Source organism: Lepisosteus platostomus, chromosome 9 (genome assembly GCF_059453375.1).
Source record: "Lepisosteus platostomus isolate fLepPlt1 chromosome 9, fLepPlt1.hap1, whole genome shotgun sequence".
Taxonomy (NCBI): domain Eukaryota; kingdom Metazoa; phylum Chordata; class Actinopteri; order Semionotiformes; family Lepisosteidae; genus Lepisosteus; species Lepisosteus platostomus.
In genome coordinates this window covers 48426861-48447015 of record NC_142619.1, presented here as the reverse complement: position 1 = coordinate 48447015, position 20155 = coordinate 48426861, and the positions used below count along the sequence as shown (strand labels likewise).

Here is a 20155-nt window from a genome sequence, read left to right as displayed (position 1 = left end):
TGATTAGTTGCATACACGTTAGATGTCAGGAGGCCTCTGAAATGACAGGCACATGTTTACTGTACATTTATAAATCCTTTAAAATTGCCCTTCAGAATGCATTTTTTCCCAACGAAAATTATCAAATCATATTTAATCATTTAGGGATCCTGGTAAGTAACAAATAACTTTTAGTATTTCATTATTAATATTTAAAATTATATGAATAGCTACAGTATATATGAACTCTTTAGGGCTGAAGTGAAGCAAAATAAAATGTAAATGTTCAATAAGACTGAATTTTAGGGGCTATTTACTTTTTAATGTGTAGAATAATGAGCTTAAAATGAAAGCTGTCCTGTTGCAGAAGCAGTTCTTTAGTACATGAAGGAAGGGGTGTCATCACTCATACCCACCATCTACAAAAGTACACCAGCTCAAATGGCCCACTTTCAGTCTTTGACACCACAAAGTATATATAACAGTTGGTAACCACAAGGGAGGATCTGCTATTCCTTTGTAATGGATTGATAACGGACAATCACCGCCGTTCCGCCGTTGTTTGAATTTGTGGAGTGTTACTGTGTGAGATGTTTTCTTTTTGAGATGTGTTTTTTTCCGAATAAAGTATATTTTATAAGAAAAAAAAAATTCCTTTGTAAGGTTATCAAACATAACTTAGGTTACACTAAATCAAAACTATTATTTCTTTTCTACTCAGGGACTTCCTTCTAATCAGTGAAAAGCTGTCATCAGGCATCTGTTTTGTAATTTGTAATTTGCTGGTAGATACAAGTTTCAATTTATTTTTGGCATTAGTCAAGGCTGACCACGACTGTACTGATGATCCCATTTTGTGAGACCTAGACCCTGAAAGAGATCATGAAACAGCATGAAAATGTAAGTCTATCTTAATGTTAATTTGAATGCTAAATAAAATCAACAATGTCATGAAACCACTTTGCCATTTATTTCATATAATAATGTTCACAAATAACACACAGGCATCTGAAACTGAGAAAGGCAGGAGAAGACTTCTTCTGACATTAAATAGCTTTGACATTTCTATACTTCCACACAAAACAAATTAAGAAATAATACCCTTCATGGGGAAAACAAAAGAGTACTCTGGGAACTATGTATACATCTTATTGCCTATTTAAAATGACAGGTAAAAATAAAACCATCATTCAAAACAAACATGAAAAAAATTAACTCAATTTTGAGTTTGTCTTTAACTCAGAAAATCAAATCTGTTCTGTAGTACCAATGGCATCAATTATTTTGATTAGTCTGAAAAAGCACCATTCTGTTGTTTACGGAATTAGATGAAAACCTCACACCAGTAATAAGAGGACTAACACAAGAGCCTCACACACAAAGAAGGCTCCACGGACGAAACGTTGTGTTTTCTTTCTTCTCTTTTCAGCATGGAATAAACCTATTACTTGTTCCTTTGCAGCCTACGCATGCTGACGCAGCTACCCACCTGAACTACTATAATACAACAATTACAGTTTCTCTCAAATCTCCTCCCACCCCATACCATCCCACAAAGGAGTCCTGACAGTCTACAGTGTGGAGAAAAACTAAGTACCTGCTTTTATAGCCAGGTGGAAGCCCTTTCTCATGATTCACTAATCATTTGCATCTTTTGGAGCATCTGATTCTACATATCCTTTTAATTGAGATGGTAGAACTGAGGACGCATTGACTTTTCCACAAAAAGATATTGCATGATTTTTTTTTTAAAAAGACAGAAGTCGAATTTTTTGTTATTTGTCAAATTAGTTTCATCCACCATTATGACTTGGTGAGAATTAGGTGAAGGTCAAATCTGGTGAACGTGAAGATTTTAAACCATAAAATCTTAAGGGGGTGTACATGCTTTTCACCACGCTGTACATCAAAGACTGGAAGATGATGATGAATTAAATAGTACTTTAATAGTGTCAGCAGCTATTTCCCAGGACTGCAGTCCTCTCCCAGACCCCCTGGACCCAGGCAGTGAATCTCCAGCACCTCAATGTCAAGAAAGGAAAGAGCCCATTGACGTTTTGGACGAATTCAGAGATTTTATATTCCCAGCGTCCAGATTTTTTTGGCAGAGGTAATGCCAGCCATTCATTCATTCTCGCAAACAGACCAAAAGGAATCACTGAATAATAGAATCAGCGGAGAAGAAGGGGTACTCTTCTTAAGAACCATGGACAAACCCTTCCCACATAAACATAAAAACTAAACAATTCTTAAACCAAGATACTAAAACTGCCTTTTAACAGCAACTTGTACATTGATACGTAAGAAAAAGCTACTGAATGTAGATCAGTAGTTTGATTTGATCAAATCTGTAGCTTGCAGGACCCTTTTATGTGAAGAAGCTATAAGAAAAATGTAGGGTTAAAAAGACAGCAGTGTTTTACAGTTTATGGCCAGGGGCTACAGTATGACCATAGTTTACTTTTTATGTTTTTGTTTAACTAAGGGGAGACTTCACATGATATGAAAGAAGACTTGTTGAAAGAAGAAAATATTCAGACTTGTTCAAATTATAGTGAGCTCATTCTTCATCTTCTGCTCCATAATAATATTAATAATATTAATAATAATAATAATAATAATAATAATAATAATAATAATAATAATAATAATAATAATAATAATAGGAGATTCGCATTATGAATTACATTTTTTCTGCTCAGGTATTAAAGGATTATTTTTAAAATGCATTCATAATATTTCAGATGTTAATAGACTCTTTCATGGTGGATGCCTGAGAGAACTCACCTTCTACATGTAGCCACATTAATCTGCCTTTCACTTTGGTGATTGATGCAACACAGATTTCAGAAGGCTTCATGGGGTTAACAGCCTCAAGCTTCATGTTTTTGGTGAAACCTCGACTAACTGATGTCTGCAAAAGAAAAAGAAAGACCTCAGTTCTCAAGAATTTGTTTTTACGTTTTTTTTTTTTTAATTTAAAACAGAAATGTCTGACTGGGTAATGTGATTATTGAAAGCAATTAAATAATAGTCAAATAACTTTTGGACATTCTGACACCTTTTGCCAACTGTTTGTACCATACTGTTCAGTGTCAGCCCATTTTCAACATAAACCTGTTAGATGAAATTAGTTACTAAATCTTTTAGATTGATATTTTGCAATATACAGCAGTCACACTGAAAAAAACTCAATTTGTCAGTTTCTGGGAAGTAAACAAGTAAACATTATAAAAGTGCATTATATAGTTCTTGCATGAAAGTATGTTAAATGCAAGTAAAAAGAGTAAAGCAGCTGATCTTCTTATCTTTGTACTGTTATATTTCTATACAATTTCTTAAGCGAAACTAGTTAAAAGTAAATCATGTCAGAAAATGTTGAGGACAGAAAATGTACAAAAGAAAATATTACCAGAATCACAATCTATAAAAACATACATTTACAGATTATAAGAAAAAAAACTATTGATGTTGTTAAGGTGTTTAATAGCAAAGCCTTTTCTGATATATAATGCAAGTACTTAACCTGCCAACTCTAAAAGAAAAATAGTCCATCTCTCAAAATTAGAATGCAATCTGTTAAACTTTACAATATGTCTTTTTACATACAGTTATATTAGGACATGACTCAAAAAATCTTAAAGTGGAACTACCCACTAGTGAAAACTCATCTGAAAAAAATGAGAACAATTACATGCTCCTTCAGATACAAAAGCTGTACTGTAATGCACAGCAGCCTCTTGCCTGAGCCATTAATGATTTTGCCGTTTGTACCTGAGGGTGAATCTATAAACGATCAATGTTCAAACAGAAATTCTTGGCATTTGCCTCATTTATTTCAATCAATGATTGTTTGTACAACGATTCAGGCAATCATTTGATTCTTAATTTCTTCTATATTGTAAAAGCCGTGTTTTTATATCATACATTCAGACACGTTGTAAATTAATAATACAGAAAATCCTCCGCAAGAGTTTTTTTTGGCAAAGAACGTACTGGATAGCAGATGTACTCAAACATTTAACGACCCAATCGGAACTGACATTTGGAATCTGATGTTTCTGGAATAGAAACATTCCCCCTTATAATTTCACTTCTCAACTGACACCTGTGCATTCCCCCATTCACGATGCTTTCTGTTAGCTTGTTTGTCAGCACCTCAAGCTGCACCTACTGTACAATATAAACATCAAGACTGATGCGCCCAAGTTTCTTGCCAGGCAAACAAACAGTCCTCCTTTATTAGTTTCTGCCACGTCATCATTCTCGCAATCAAGGTAATTTGGACCCATCTGATCGAACGTTGCTGCAGAAAAAGAATTCTGACCCCTGGAGGCATTTTATTTTTGTCTCACAAAAGCTAATGTTATCTTAATGTTTAACAGTGCTGATGAAGAACTGCTCCCTAGCAACACAGCTAACTGAAAAACCTCTCCCTCATTCTGTTTTTCTGAGTTACTGCAGATACTGTCTTTATTTAGCTGTACAGTGTCTGATGCACTCGTTTTTCTGTTTGTGCCTGAGTAATTGTTGGAGCACATCTGGTACAGCATCTTTGTAAAAAAGGAAATAATAAATCAGACAATTTTCAAATATATATTTTTCTTTTTATTTTCATTTTATATTTGGAATATTTAATTTCATAACATGGCCCCAGTATACTTAATGCAAAAAGTAGATGTTTCTTTAAAATATTTACATTCCATATATACTGTAAGTTTGCGAGAAAATAAAAAAGTAGTCATGCCTGAATAACTGATGTACTGTAGCTACTGTGATCAAAACCCTTACAATTGTCAGTAGCAGAAGTAAAGACTGTAGGGCTCCAGTAGATAATACTACACCTTCTTGTAATGGAATAAGAAATTTTATATTCACTTTCAATTTTGTTAAGGGGAACTATGTACGTTTTTAGAACAGTTTCAAATTCCACTGTTTTTCATTTAATTTTCTAAAGATTAAAAAAGATACATAAAACATATTTCTGCTATCTCAAAATCTTAACAACAAAAACCACAACAGTTTTAAGTCACTTTTGATATAACATTGCTCACTGGAGACAAATAAACCAATTTCTGCTATTAGTTTTACAGTTCTAGGATAAAAAAAGAAAGGGTTGCAAAAGAAGTGCCCAGTCCTCTGTAGTTTAAGCTGAACATAACAGAAACAACAGATAATGAAATTAGCACTTATTTTACTCAAATCTACATATTAGGGACGCTGTATATTTTGACATCATAATTCTGAACGTATATTTTTCTGCTTTAATGCAGACTGTTTTAAGTTAATGAATAGACAAGCAACAAGCACAGCTGACTGTTCTATTCATGATCTTTAAGGGACATGTTCACCATGAGTGGAACAGGCACTCGCCACAGGGTGGCCAACTTTGACGGGTTTGGCTTTTCATTTGGCTTCAGCATTAAGCATTTTCAGAAAGGACCTGCACAGCTCAAGTTCATAGTTTACCAAAATACTGTAGCAACAACAAGAAAAATACACACAAAAAAACTTACATTTCTAAAACAAAGATCAGGAGCAGCCTCTGTACCACACTGCTTCAGATAATCTGCCCAGTCAAAATCTTGGTTGAGGTACCCTGTATGGTATTAATAAAACAAAAGAAAATGACTCCAATATTCTGGAAAGAGGATTTCCCTCCTAATAGAAACAATAATTATTGTTCTTGAGAGCTGCAATACAAGGACTGTTTATTTAAACATGTTATTAGAAACATGACATGCCAAAAATGAAAATCTATTCTTAAAAGTATTAATAAAGCTGCCAACAAATGACTCAGACTTGCACATTTATTCATTATTTATGCTACTTCTAGTATTGAATATGCTGCGGGCCTAATTGTCCACTGTGGGCTAACCATCCATTATCATACAGTAATTTGCTATGTGTTGCACAGCTAAACCCAAAGTGGAAAATGAAGATGAATGTACAGTTATACTTTTTTTACACAAACCTTTTGGATGTGTGAGGTTTACCCCATTTTTAAGGCACCACTGAACAGGAAGGATCCCTGGAGACTCTGCGTGGCAAACTAGTGCACTGAGTGCTGCTTCAGCACCCAAATTATCCACAGTCACCTGGAAATAAATGTCATTATAAACCTGAAAGAAAACAGAGAACATAAGAAAAATTACTTTTTGGAGTATACAAAGGACTGTAATTCACTCTTAACTGTTAACATTCTCATTCATAAGATATGTCAGTTTAGTCCAATTATCTGCAATTAAAAAGATCCATTTTCCAACCGCTTCTTCAGATTCAGGGTGACAGGGGAGCCAGAGCCTATCTAGGCAAGCAGCGGGCACAAGGCTGGGTCTATCCTGGACGGGACACCTTTATGTGAACTGTAAGAAGGCACTTATAGAAATTGTAAGTTTACTAGAAAAAGGTATGTTCTGGACGAAACATAACTTTCTTCGATGTGTCTTTACAATTATAAGAATAAGCTGTAGGGCTTATGTGCTTTAATGGTCCTCATATATGCACAAAACCAATAGTTCATGCTGTCAAATAACAAAAATCTCAAATTGGCTTCACTATTGTCTTCATTAGCACCAGCTATACTGTATGTATATATTATGGTATTATGATACAGTATGCAAAGCCAGCTTTAAAGGTGTACAATTAAAAAAAAATATAGCATATATGTGTCTATCTACAGCAAAGTGATTGCTAAGAGAAAGAAGCAACGCATCTTTATACATTTATTCAAACATATTAAAGACTTGAAATTGTTTATTAAAATACTAAGAAAAAGCAGGCAATCGCCAAGATCACACACTTCAATAAAGCACAATAAAAGAGCTGAACCTAAATGAGGTTTTCTCTATCTCAAAGAGACCACCATTTAAAGAATAAACACAAGTGTATATTTTTTTACTTTTTGGAAATGAAGATGAGGCTGTTTTGTGATGGCAAAAATGCTAAACTTGTTTTAAGTTTATTAATAGTAAATTTAGTAACTTTTATGTAGTAAATTGGGCTGTTCCAGAGTGTTCCATCAGATCTTGGGGTCCAGAGTGGGAACTAAGAGTAACTGAGCAGTGCTGAAATACAATTTGCTTTAACATCAAGATTCTGTAAATGCATCTATTTTCTTTCCTGTCTAGCTTCTCCCCAGTGAAAAAGAGGTGGAGGTAATACACTTGATTGGTATTTTTTTTCAGAATCACATTCAATATTAGCAATGGAGCGTAATAAAACAAATCTGTAATCCTGTTGAGTCACACCATTTAAAAAAAATAAATAAAATCTTTCTGTGTCATCACCATTTTGTCAGCTTGCCCTTTTGCTCTGACAGTCAGCAATACGCATATTAAGGTACTGACTGCAAAGTGATATACTGTACATTGTTTAACCATTTTAAAAAGTTTTTTTGGAGTTTAATATAGTGACCATTTTGAATAATTCTCAGTGCTGCTGCCATCATTCTTTACCACATGAAGAGTGCTTGAATTATTTCGCTGTTTAACTTGATTGGTTTAGATATGATAGAACCATTCACAATGCACTATAATTACAAAATAATCATTAGAAAAAATAAATTAGATTCAATACCTTTTCAACAAAGAGGCGGATATTTGTCTAACTGTTCTATTGAGTTTAATATGGAGGGCTGTGTACTTTAAATAAGAACCTGCCATAGTTTTATTTTCAATTGTACACAAACTCTGTAGCCTTAATTGCACTATATACAACCTTTTAACAGCTCTTAAAGGAATTTTGTATTTTGGTCACAACCTTAACACTAAATCTGCTGAGAAGTCCTATACAGTACATCTTTTTTCTCTCTATTGACATTGTCTCTGCTAGGGTACACAACAGAAACGAGACAATAACAAAGAAAAGGGAAATCTAATTTCTTTTACACTCATAAAAGCTAAGCAAGAACAGATTTAAAAAAAATACATTTTTTGCCTGGTACAGTAATGGCTTGTTGCAGAATCAAATGAAAGATCATACAAAAGCATGCAAAATGACAAAAATAACTAAACAGATCATGAAATCAGCATTATGTACTGAACACAGCTGCACAAAATGTTCACACAATTTCATTGCAAGAATGAAGGAAATTTACATTGTTCTATTCTATTCTGTTATACTAGCCTTTTTTTCACTGTTTTCTTTCATTTTAAAAGACACTGATATATACAAAGATAGTGAAAACAATGTCATTTTCCAGAGACAAAAAATCATTTAGCTTCATCTCAGCTGAATATTTGTGTTAATTTATTTCTGGAGAGTTGCTTTATAAGATTCTTGAAAAAGGCATTCAACCTTCAGGGTCAGTAAATAAATTTTAAAAACAAGACTTGACATAACCTAAGGGTAAACATAAACAACAATTATATATATATATATTTTTAAGCTGGTCTCTAGGATAATAACAGTATGTAATGCCTGTACAAGCAAAAGCTATCTCATCATAGGAAAGTGTCTGCATTTTAATTACACCACTCCTTCCAAATCCATTTGAAACCTCTACGTTATAACAGAAAGGAACAACAAAAATAGGTACAAGAAAACAAATCTATAGAATTCACCAGACAGCAGTTCGATGTTTTTCATGCAATTCAGATATGTTCGAGCACCCCTGGGCATACAAAACAAGCATATTCACTGATTCTTTTAGATCTTATTTTGCTTTAAGTGCTACAGTACATCACAGAGGCTGACTCAGTCTCAAAAATTGTTCTAAAAACAGCTTTTTACTTCATCATACAGACACAATTTCCAGGAAACACTCAAAAACTTAATGGTAAATGATGACTATCATTGCAAAACACTTTTCAAAACATTTCTTTTACATGGAACAGCTGACAACAGTTGATCAAAAATAAAGATTCAATTTTAACTTCAAAATAAAAAAGATTATGTTTAAAAGATTTAAATGAAAATTTATTTCATAGATTGGGATTATCTGTTTAACACCACTTTGTCTCAAAATAATGTGCAGCTAATAGATTATGTGGTTTCTACATGTTGGTTTAAATGAAAGCATTTTGTTGATTATAATTATCTTTAAGACAGCTGAAATCAAGGATGGTATCTGGTTATAGGTATTGATATGCATACAATATTTCTCTGTTTTATGCTTTTCAATTTCATTGTAGAAAGTATTTTTTCAAATTCCTATGTGGATTATTATCAAACAAAAAAAGATCATCAGATCAAATACAATAAAGGTCTCTGGACACTGAACAAGCAAACATGGATTATTTTGAAAGCCAAGATACTGTTAAGCTGTGAAAATTATCCTCCAACCCCTACTAATCTTTCGGTAACCCAGTCTTCAGAATTCAATAGAGTTGCCTGTTCCTATGCTGTTAACGGCTGTACATCACATTTTGTTATCAAGGAGGGTATTATTTTGTATTGTGCTACACTCGATTCGCTGCTGATAACTTATACACTGTGGCACCATCTCACTAAAAATAACCCTTTGTTTGTACTGGGCAATCTGAAGCAATCAAGCAAGGAATGAAAACAAATCCAATCTGTGAATTTTCAAACATTTTGATGCAACCAAATGTTTTTCCTTTTAGAAGTGCCATTTTCAGTGCTGTGAAACAAATGGGCATAATAAATCTTCATTCTTTACTTACAAAAATGCTGTAGGTTTAAGAGTTCCTCACTTGCTATGTTCTGAAATGTTTATTAATTGATTCCATTAACCAAGAATATTCTTAGGAATTACCCTTATCAGGAATCTTTTTTTCATAATACATAAGATACATTATGTACAACTAGGGCACAAGTTTAATTCAATTATGGTTTTACCAAAATAATTACAACATACCTACAGTAGCTCACCTGAAGAAGGCTCCACGGCCGAAATGTTGTGTTCTCTTTCTTCTTTTTTTCAGCATGGAATAAACCTATTACTTGATCCTTTGCAGCCTACGCATGCTGACGCAGCTACCCACCTGAACTACTGTACGTAGACCTTCTGCCCTAATTACAACGTTCTCTTGATTGTTATGCTTTTCAGGCTAAATATAATAATATATGGTATATAATGTATTATACAGACAGTTAACATCAATGAAGCTGCAATTCCCTGGCATGTTAATTCCTACAGAGTTATTTCCCTATCTCTGTTCACCTCTGATGATTCAGTCAAGCTCTGATATTACTGGATGGGTCCCTCTCCCTGCTGACGAAGATGTTCACATCAGGAAGACAATTAATGATTTGTTTAAGCCAGGCTGCCAGAATTATTTAAATAAAGAAGCAGGTTCATGAAATGATTTGTTTTCGGCTATAAAGACGTTTTTTTAACAGTACAGGACGGATTGCTCACTGGGGTAAGTAGCTGGTGTAAATGCATGCTCCTTGCTCACCTTGGTCACGGTCACTGGGCGGATGTGAAAGGGCTCCTCAGGGTCCACCATCTCCAGCTTCATCCCAGTCTTGAAGGAGTGGGCACACAGGTCGGCGTGATCCTGGAAAGTCAAATCAATATAATAGTTTTTGTTCAATATTTTTAAACAAAACCACTTTTGTTTGGAATTGTATTAATTATTATTTTAATATTATTTGCATAATTATGTATTGGGTCACTTAGTAATGACCTATTAAGAAAACAATCTCTGCTGATGATTTATTTTAAGAGTAATTTGTCTTAATGCATCATATCCCATGAAATAGAATACATTATATTTGTTATAGTTTATTGCTTTGGGTTTTTAAATTTTACATGAAAGTATTATTTTCACTTTACAATACATTTTCTGCATAGAGTTTAGCTTATACTGCAAGGCAATATTTTTTGTTTGGTTGTATAACATACTGGTTGATTATAACGTATAACATTTTTTTGGAAACCCATTTTTAGTATTCTTTTCAAAAACAGAATAAATAAGAACACAGCATAACTAATATCATGTGCATTATTATGGAATTGCACTATTTTGAGTTTTTAAAACAAAGCATACAGTACTATTCTGTTTATCTTCCTGGTTCAGCAGAAAAGCTGTACCAATACAGGTTAAATGAAGCTACAAATGTTGTACATTGTGATAATCAATGCAAATATTCCATGAAATGTCTCCTTGATTTGCTGGTTCCACCAGTTCAGTGAGTTTTAACTCCTTGAGAGACTCTGTGTAAATGAAACGAAATTAAGAAGGCACATCTGAACTGAAGCATGGGAAAACTGACATGATGATAAATATGTTTAAAGAATATAATTTCCCTTAAATCACTTGGCTTTTATTCAAATGCTATATATTAGCAATTTATTTTGGATTAACTGCATAAAAACATGATGTTTATAAAGTGTAGGCATTTCTACTGAATACCCAAATTAATTTGCATAATTAGTGAGTATACATTCTACTGAAATGTAAAGGAAGGCTTTAATTAGCATTAGCTCAACACTGACATGATTGCATACAGCCTTCTAATTGCTGTATTTACACCTCTTTTCTTTATGTTTCGGTGTTGTGTTCTTGATGAATGGCTTGAAATCTGCTCAAGGACCCCAGAGATGTTGTCTCACTTCACTGACATTACCGTGTGCTATATTCTCTGATCCAGACTGTTTCTTTCTGAAGTGTCTTCTGCAAACACAAACTGAATACTAAATAATTTTCCCTTCCCAGAAATGGCAGGATAAACCAAAACACTAAGTGATCATAAAATCAGAGCAATGTTTTTTTTTCCTTGTGATTAGAAACAAGCACTCCATATGTTACCCACAAAACGAGTTAGTGAAAATCCTTAATAACTGAATGACAGCAGTTTTCACCACTGTCACTAGAGTGTCACCTCCATTTGGGCATGCAATTGTGAATTGAAAGGCTGTGGCTAAACAAGGTTCACTGGCGACAAGTCTTACTTTCTATAAGGATCATGAAAAAACATTAACACTGTTTATATATACTGTATATACCAGAAAATAAATGTAAAAAAATGAGAAAACTACATTACATTCACCTTGGCTACCCAGTGCACTGAGGCTAGTCTAGAATAAAAGCTAAATGCCCTCTCAGTAGATGAGCGAATGATGATGTTAACTGCCACTGATAATGGGCAACAGTGCAGGTGTTTGATGTACAGATGTAACCAGTTTGTGGTAATGTCAAAAAGTTGACTCGTGGTATGTCAGGGGAAAGAAAAAGCACAGCTGCTGAGGAGGATCTGGATTAGATTGTTAATTTATCTCGGTGTGGTTTCTCCTTGGAGTCACAATTTACTGAGGTACTAGAATTCTTCAAGAACGTATTTCCATTCATTATTTTTTTAGGAAAACTAGAAAAATGCAATTAAGCTAATGGGATAAACTAATGATAAAAAAGTAATGATAAATGAACAGATCTGGTAAATCACACTCTGGTAAATCATATTGTGTATAGTAATCCCAAAAAATAAAAGGAACATTTAGTAAGTCTTTTTGAATGACATGCAAACATTATACATTTGCATCCCACATTTCCAAAACATGGCTTACAGATAATGCTGTTGATGAATACATCAGTGGATAAACATAGATGGAAGAGGTAGAGGTACAACACTTTACATCAAAAACAGATTTCAGGAATTTAGACTGGATTTATCAAGGATCTCAGGATTTTTACATCTGACGTCTTATTAAAAACATTCAAAGGGCATAGTGTAAAGAGTACAGCACAGTATGGGTCACCAGTTATCAGTTAGCTACTACCAATCAAGCTACAGTAGCTGGTTTGAACGTTTGCAGATTATTCCAAAAAATGATGTTAACATTACATAAAAGTAAATGTTCTTTTTAAACCTACATTCTTAAATTTTTTGTTAATATGATAAATGTTTCTACAGGAGGTCTTCAAGCCGAAACACGACCTAAATCTTTTATTACTGCACACTTATTACTGCACAAGCATATTCAATATATGCCTTCTACAAAATCAAGTTGGGAGCTTTAACTTCAGTTAAAAGACCACAGCTCGGGCTGACGATTTTCAGTTTATGTATCATTTAATGTAATGTAGAGGATATTCCTGGTCCAATAAAAAGTAAGTAAAAGCAAAACAATGGTATTTTTTGTAATAAAAAAGGAATTTATCTCTAGAGAATAAATTGATTTATCACTGTACCGCAACATAATCCACATTATGAAAGCAAGCTGAATTTATTTGAATATTCTCCAGGTCATGGCATATCTTCATAAGTTACCAGTTAGTTTGCTTCTAGTATCTGCCTTCCTGATTTTCAAGGCCTCAAAGGATATTCCTGGCTACTCAAGTAAGATGTTTTGGAGAGCAATAATTACAATAATAGATGTCCAACTATGAACCATGAACTTTAAGCATTAAAAATAATATCAGACAAGACAGAAAAGAAAAATGTGCAGTAGCTGGACAGTTTTTGTATGCATACAAAGTCAAACAAAAACATGAGGTAGACAATTGTTCTGTGCTTTTGTGCTACCAAATAAAAGATAAGGAACAATTCTGTTGAGGGTGAGGTACAAATATATAGCGCTGTAAATCACTGTTTTGGCTAGTCTGCTTTTTCTCTAAACTCTACACTCAAAAGAAAAATAAAAACTCAGTTTTATCTCTTCCAATGAATAAAAATAGTTTATACTCCTCCAGGCAATGACTTTATAACATGTACATTAATCATGCAACATTTAATATGCATGATAGAGCTATCACAGTATATAAATAAAATTGTATTTATCATTACCAGATTCCCAAGTTTTTATACAGTGAAATGTAGTCTTTTAAAAAATGTAAATTATTTTTCTAATATTCCACAAGCAATTACACTGAGAAAAATGAATCAGTCACTGCACTGACCAAGGGCATGAATGTTACAGTGAATAACTTTCCTTGGATGGATCCTTGACATTACTCATTCCCTCAAGCACACCGTGTAAAGCAGAAAATTCACACGAATCAGAGCTGATGCAGATTTGATTTAGCTTATTTTGCAGTGTCAACCTGGCTGATAAACCTCAATAAATATGTTCTTTATAGTGTGTACCTTAGGATTAGTGAACTGAATTTCAAAGCAATTTAAAACACAGCAGCCCTGACAATATCATCATTATTGATTACTGCCGTCATCCGGGCACCACTGTTGATTGTTGTAAATCTGTTTTTAATACACAACTGTGATAGCCCTGAAGAAATCTACTTCATTGTTATTAATTAAATCAATCAGAGAAATGTTCCCAATGAATAATAACATATCATTGTCACTGAACTGCTTTCATTGAGGGAAATACTGTAACTTCAGTTAAAATACTGTACAGTATATTATTCATGTTATGTTTATGTTCATTTTTTTTTACATATGAGGATTTGTTTTTGAGAAACAGCACTATTGCTACGTTTAAGTTTTTAATTGCACCATTTATCAAATGTTTGGACACCACCACTTCAAAAAGGAGATTTTTAATAACCTGTATATCATATTCATAAAAATGATACTTCAGTGAACGGCACACCACATGATTACAAAGAAAATTCATTAGAAAAGGAATCAATTTTATATGAAAATAATCACTGAATTTGAGGGAATGGAAAATGTACATCATGAAAATCTTTTTAAAGAAGAAATTCGTTCAAGCGTAGCAACACTGAAAAGGTGAGGTTATGGTTAATATTCGGGTAAGCTGACAAGTATGGTTTAGGTTAAGATAGTGTACATCAAATCAGTACCTTTACTCAGAAGAAAAGGCACTTCTTTATATTAGGAGTGCTGTTCATAATTTCTTCATGGAATACAGTATATTTCTAAAGCATTACTTTAAATTGTGGTAATAACCAGCAACTACTACACATGGAAAAAAAACTAACCTTGACCATAGCATGAACCTAGCTTCAATCCCAGGGTTATTTGAAAAGGGAGCTTACTCCATTCTTAATACTTTACAAATATATTAACATCTGGCATATTATCCATCTATAAAGTGTAATCTTGAAACCCTGAAGCAAAACGTTGACCCACAAAAAATGTTCCCACAGCCTAAAGAAATAAGAACATACAGTTAAATGCACGCAGTAGAAAACATTCACTGCATTATTAAATACATGCACTATAATTAAATATATTTGTATACTAAAAGAGGATCTCTGATGAAGTATGGGTCTCAAGGCAAACTGATAAAGGTTGTAAGGATGAGTTTCAAGGTTAGGTTTGTTTTAACTCTAGGGTGAGTGAGCTACCTTTCAACTGCAGAGTTTCTGTTCTGTTTTTGGCTTAACCTTGACTTTTGAGTAAACAGTATTTTGCACAGAACTTTCACCCTTTATGCTTGAACTACTGTTTGTGGATACAAAAAAGCCAACACACTTTTAAACTATAGCCCTGTTTAATTTTAAATACATTATCCTATTTTTATATAAATATGTATCTGCAATGTAACAAAGATGAACCACATAGGCATTAACAAAAGCTGCTGTTCAGAGTCAAATATATTGACATCACATTATGTGTTGCCAATGACCTCTAGAACAGATCACTGTCATTCACTCAGACTCCATATTTGAAACCAAATCACTGTAGAAACTGTGCAGCCCCTGAATCACACAGTTGGGTCAGTTCTCTATAACACAACTTCCTTTCAGGTAACAGCAGATACATTCGTATTTAGATTTTTTTTAGCATAACATCAGCATAACCACCATCAGCAATGACACATGTGGGCACACCTTTACATATACACAAAGAGAAACAATTACAGTACATGGCCATACCACATGGCCACTTTGATAACAATCATAACAAAACATCCAAGAAGGATGCTTCAGAATTATATTAGAAAGACACTCACTCCTGGTAAGGTTTGTGACAACCTGTAGCCTGATAAGGTGGGACACCATAAACAACCATTTAACATACTGTAATTAATCCCTCAGAGCAACAGTAGCAACAGACTTCCAGGTTTCTAGGGAACAGTTTAAAATAACTTACAGTAGCCATGAAGGTTTAATTTCCTGCGCTACAACTACGATACAAAGAAGAAAGGTTCTGCTAGAATCTGTACTCTGAATAAACTGAATCCTTTCTTTTAGTTAATATATGTATTTTGTTCATTTAATCCTCCTTTACTCTACTACCAGAAAGACACTTATTTCCTTTCAAGAGTCGCTGCAACCCCAAGTCCATCCTGGAAGGAAAGGGAGCGAGCTGAGACTACACTGGCAAGCACACTGGCACACTGGGGGAACACAGAGACACCAATTAACCTAGACCACTGGGCTGTGGACTGGGGAGGGAACCAGAGCTGCTGGCGAAGGTGTTCCAGTCTGGACCCAAAACCTGTGAGACCTGTGAGGTAGCAGTGCTTTCATTTACTCAGTGCATTTTTAAACTACATTTTCCAAAGAACTAATAGAATGCTGTTTGGTAGCAATAATATCTTTGAAAATTGTCCTTGATCCTCAGATTTTATTCCAGGATTAAGGAATTGAAAAAAAAAATCTCAAATAGCACTGGTTTAATTTAAACACAGATTTCCATAAAATACAGATTAACCTTTCCATGACCATGTGTACATGTACTCCAGTTTAGGTGTTGTAACATGCAATAAATTACAATTTACACTGTACACTGTCAGCCATACTGTTTTGTTAAGACTTCATTCTATATATTTTACATATTCCTGGAGCTGCAAGAAATTCAGTGTATCTTCTAGTTTTGATATAAGGCGTACAAAAATAGAGCTGCTACATGGAAAACAATTTAAGTATTACTACATTGACACCACAAGCAGAGTTTCAAGCATTTTGTTGGAGGCACTTATCTTGGTTAAGTGACAGGATACACTGATCCCAAAGTAGAAAAAGTTATGGTAGTTTATTGGCTGCTATAGGCAAAAAATGCTTACTCTCGGCATAAGAACACATTATTAAACCTGTCGGAAAAGGTTTACAGGGAACTCCTACTTATGTATGATTTAAAGCAATAAAGACTCTTTGAAGCATTCACAGCACAACTTGATATAAAGGACAAAGACCAAAGTACAAAGTCAAACTAACCTTACGAAATATTGTCAAATCAATATTTATTGACACAGACTTCTTAAGTTGTGATTAGGAGCTACTCTTTTATGCATACCTCATTAAAAGGAGACCATAATATGTAATACCAAAAGCTAATATTTATCATTAAACAAACAGCACTGATAAGTATAGTGGCTTATTAAAGATAAAGGAAAAACATGTCAAGATTAGTCAAGAAAACAATGTCTGTATTCTCACAGCAGGACTGGTGTATTTCACTACATCAACTATGGAGAGCAGCTAGAGAAAATATGAAATCAGGCATACAGTCATTTGTATTCCCTGCATATTGGATTTCTGATACTTTGTAATTGGTTACTAACATAAAATTGTTTTAGATACATTTTTGCATTGTGAGTTTTATAGAATCAAAAAACAATCAAATATACAGTATTCCATAAGCATCACCAGTCCTCTAGCAACCCAAATATTTTAGAGTATATTGTTAAAGCAGGGTTAAATGCATTTTTACTTTGTACAATGTTTTGAAGATTACCACAGGATTGCACATTTACAATGCTAAATAACTGACTCTGTAGTCAATTTATCTGTTAGTTAATTATGATTAAGTTAATTTGCCATTTAACATAATGCAGCTGTAATTATACAAAACTGTTCTTTGATCTGGAAAAGTGTGTGCAGAGGATGGCTGCTGCTAAGGCGAACACTTAACATATATTTCAGAACGTATATTTCAGAAATAGACGTAATTGTAAAAGGGAAAACCAGCCCTATAAAAAACCTAAACAAACCCTGGAATCATGAACATGACTGTTACCATGAATCTTTCTCGTAGAATAATTAACACACAAACATCTGTGAATAGCAAAGTTCGGCTATAAAAAATGAAATGCATTTTGATGCGCCATGTTCAGGGAACTTCCATTTCACTGAACGTTGAAGATTCTGAAAATGACTTCATTGGTAGGAGTGCATTGCGAATCTTTCTGAAAGTCAGTGTGGTATTTGGTGTAATCGTTATCACCCTTTCAGTGAAGAAACCAACCTGATTATTCGTGTGTAATGAATAATTTAAGTTTTTTCAGTATTTTCTAGCAACCCCATGTGCAGAAACATGACTTATTAAGTGGACTTTTTTTTGTTTATTCTCGACACTTTCAACCACACACAGACACAGTCTGTTTTTGAAACAGGAAAGTCATATGAATAAACTCTTAAAAATCAAGGGCTTTGCAAACAGAGCAGGTTTTGTGGTCTTAGAATGAGTTTATAGTTTTATAAAAGTTCAAAAAGTGATGGGAGGACAAGCAATGCCTCTCGTGTCATTCTGAATGACTTTAAAATGAGGAAATCCAGACATGTTGCAGGATCTCAAAAATAGCCAACTTTTTCACATATTTGAGAGGTACACCATGAATTCAATATTTCATGTATTCAATATATATAAAGGATAAAGCTATCTTTATTATTAGAGCAATTTATAAGTTATACAATAAATTAGTACAACAATATTCACATATTCACTTTTTAAGTCTGTGACTGTCATTCAGTGAAGTGGGATTTAAACAGGAAAAATAACAAGAGCCTCTAGTATACTTACCTGAGTAAATAGCAAACAAAAAATTAATATTTTCCTAGATAATGATAAAGATACTGGCAACCCAATGTGAACCTGCCTCTGCAATGTGGCTGAGAGGTTTGTTAGATCTGAAAAAACTGGTAGGAGAAAATATAACTATTATTACTAAAAGTGAAAGTGTATGGTATGCGAGATGCACTTTAAGTTCATACGCGATTCCTGAACATGTAGCAGTATCCTTAGTCAGTTGTATAGCTAGTTTTTTATTTTACATGAGAAAATGTGCATTTTGAAGTTAAAAGACATGACTACTGTGAATTTCTAACCTCTGTTCTCCAGAGACAACTGCAGAACTAAGGTTAAACTCTAACCTTGAACACCTCTAGTGGCAAAGGACTCTTTGCTGCTTCAGTACACGCTCTGTCCAGGTCTTCCTTCCACTCGGGGGCAGCTTTCAAACCCTGGATCTCTGCGGACAACAACCATGTCAGACAATGCATAAAAGTACAAGCAGCATGACCCAGCAGCTAATGCTAAGACTATTAAAGGTCCCTTAAAAAGTATCTTGCAGGGGTGTAAAAGGCCAGACTCTTACAGTCTTCATGCTTTGGTTATTCTATCCCTGCCTACCTGCCTACCAAAATGCTTGACGTCAGGGTTATTTAACACTGAGTTAATCTAAGAGTGAGTCCAAATAAATACTGGAACCTGGAATTATTCTGTTTAAATAACTGCCATTTAGCAATTCTTTACTTTCAAGAAAGGCAAGGTCTCTTACATAAAAAAATGTTAAATTTCATTTCCTAGAAACTTACTTTTTCTTATGAATCTGCAGTAAATCCCCCACACACATTCTTTCAGAAGTGAATGGTGCTGTAAAGGACTGAATCAACATATTGTTCTTTGCCCTTGACATTTTGCTAGACTAAAAGCCCTAACAAACTAACAGACTAACAAACCCCTTCTGGAAATTTCAGTCTCTTCAATTTAATTACAAAATAATTTGCAGTCATATATTTAAGAAACTGTGCAAAAGTTCCATGGGAAATAATGTAGGAATTTGTTTGAATGTCTATAGATATCTATAGATTACAAAAGATAATATAGTTTATGAGCTGTCTATGACATTGTTAACATGACATCAGTTAACTTCCTTGGCAGTTTGGTATAAATGATGCTGTACTCTTATGCAACAGTACATTCTTTTTTGCTATTCAAAACTGTGTGTTACATTCTGACAGATCACATGAAAACAAAAGACTCAGGCTTATTGCTGACAGAAATGGAGTAATCAGGGTTATTGTCTAAAAGCACAGGATTACTACCACAAATTGAACCCGGGGTTAAAGCTAAGAAGGATACTTAATTCGTTGAAAAATACAATTGCACTTTATGTATACAGTACCTTGCAAAAGTATTTCTCTCTTTCAAATAATTTCCCATTTTTATGCATATTTTTTAAAGTGAATATTTATATCAAACCTGAATGCTCAAACTAAAATCTTTTAAGGGTGTTAAGAAGTTAACCATTCAGGTTCCACACTTGATAATACATTTGGCAACAATTGCAGTTGGAAGTCCATTTGGATAAGTCTCTACCACACACAGCCCTGTA

At 33.9% G+C, this 20155-nt stretch overlaps 1 protein-coding gene across 4 annotated transcripts in view; it reads right to left on the bottom strand.

The window, feature by feature from the left end:
* sfmbt2 (Scm like with four mbt domains 2) overlaps positions 1–20155 on the bottom strand; it is an 87177-nt gene that overhangs the window by 22737 nt on the left and 44285 nt on the right. For all 4 annotated transcript variants that reach the window (XM_088645367.1, XM_088645370.1, XM_088645369.1 and 1 more), the window contains 5 exons: positions 18912–19009; positions 10344–10445; positions 5954–6101; positions 5496–5578; positions 2767–2893 (listed from right to left, as the gene is read on the bottom strand). In XM_088645367.1, coding sequence (XP_088501493.1) covers positions 2767–2893; positions 5496–5578; positions 5954–6101; positions 10344–10445; positions 18912–19009 — 558 coding nt within the window. The remainder of the gene's footprint in view (positions 1–2766; positions 2894–5495; positions 5579–5953; positions 6102–10343; positions 10446–18911; positions 19010–20155) is intronic.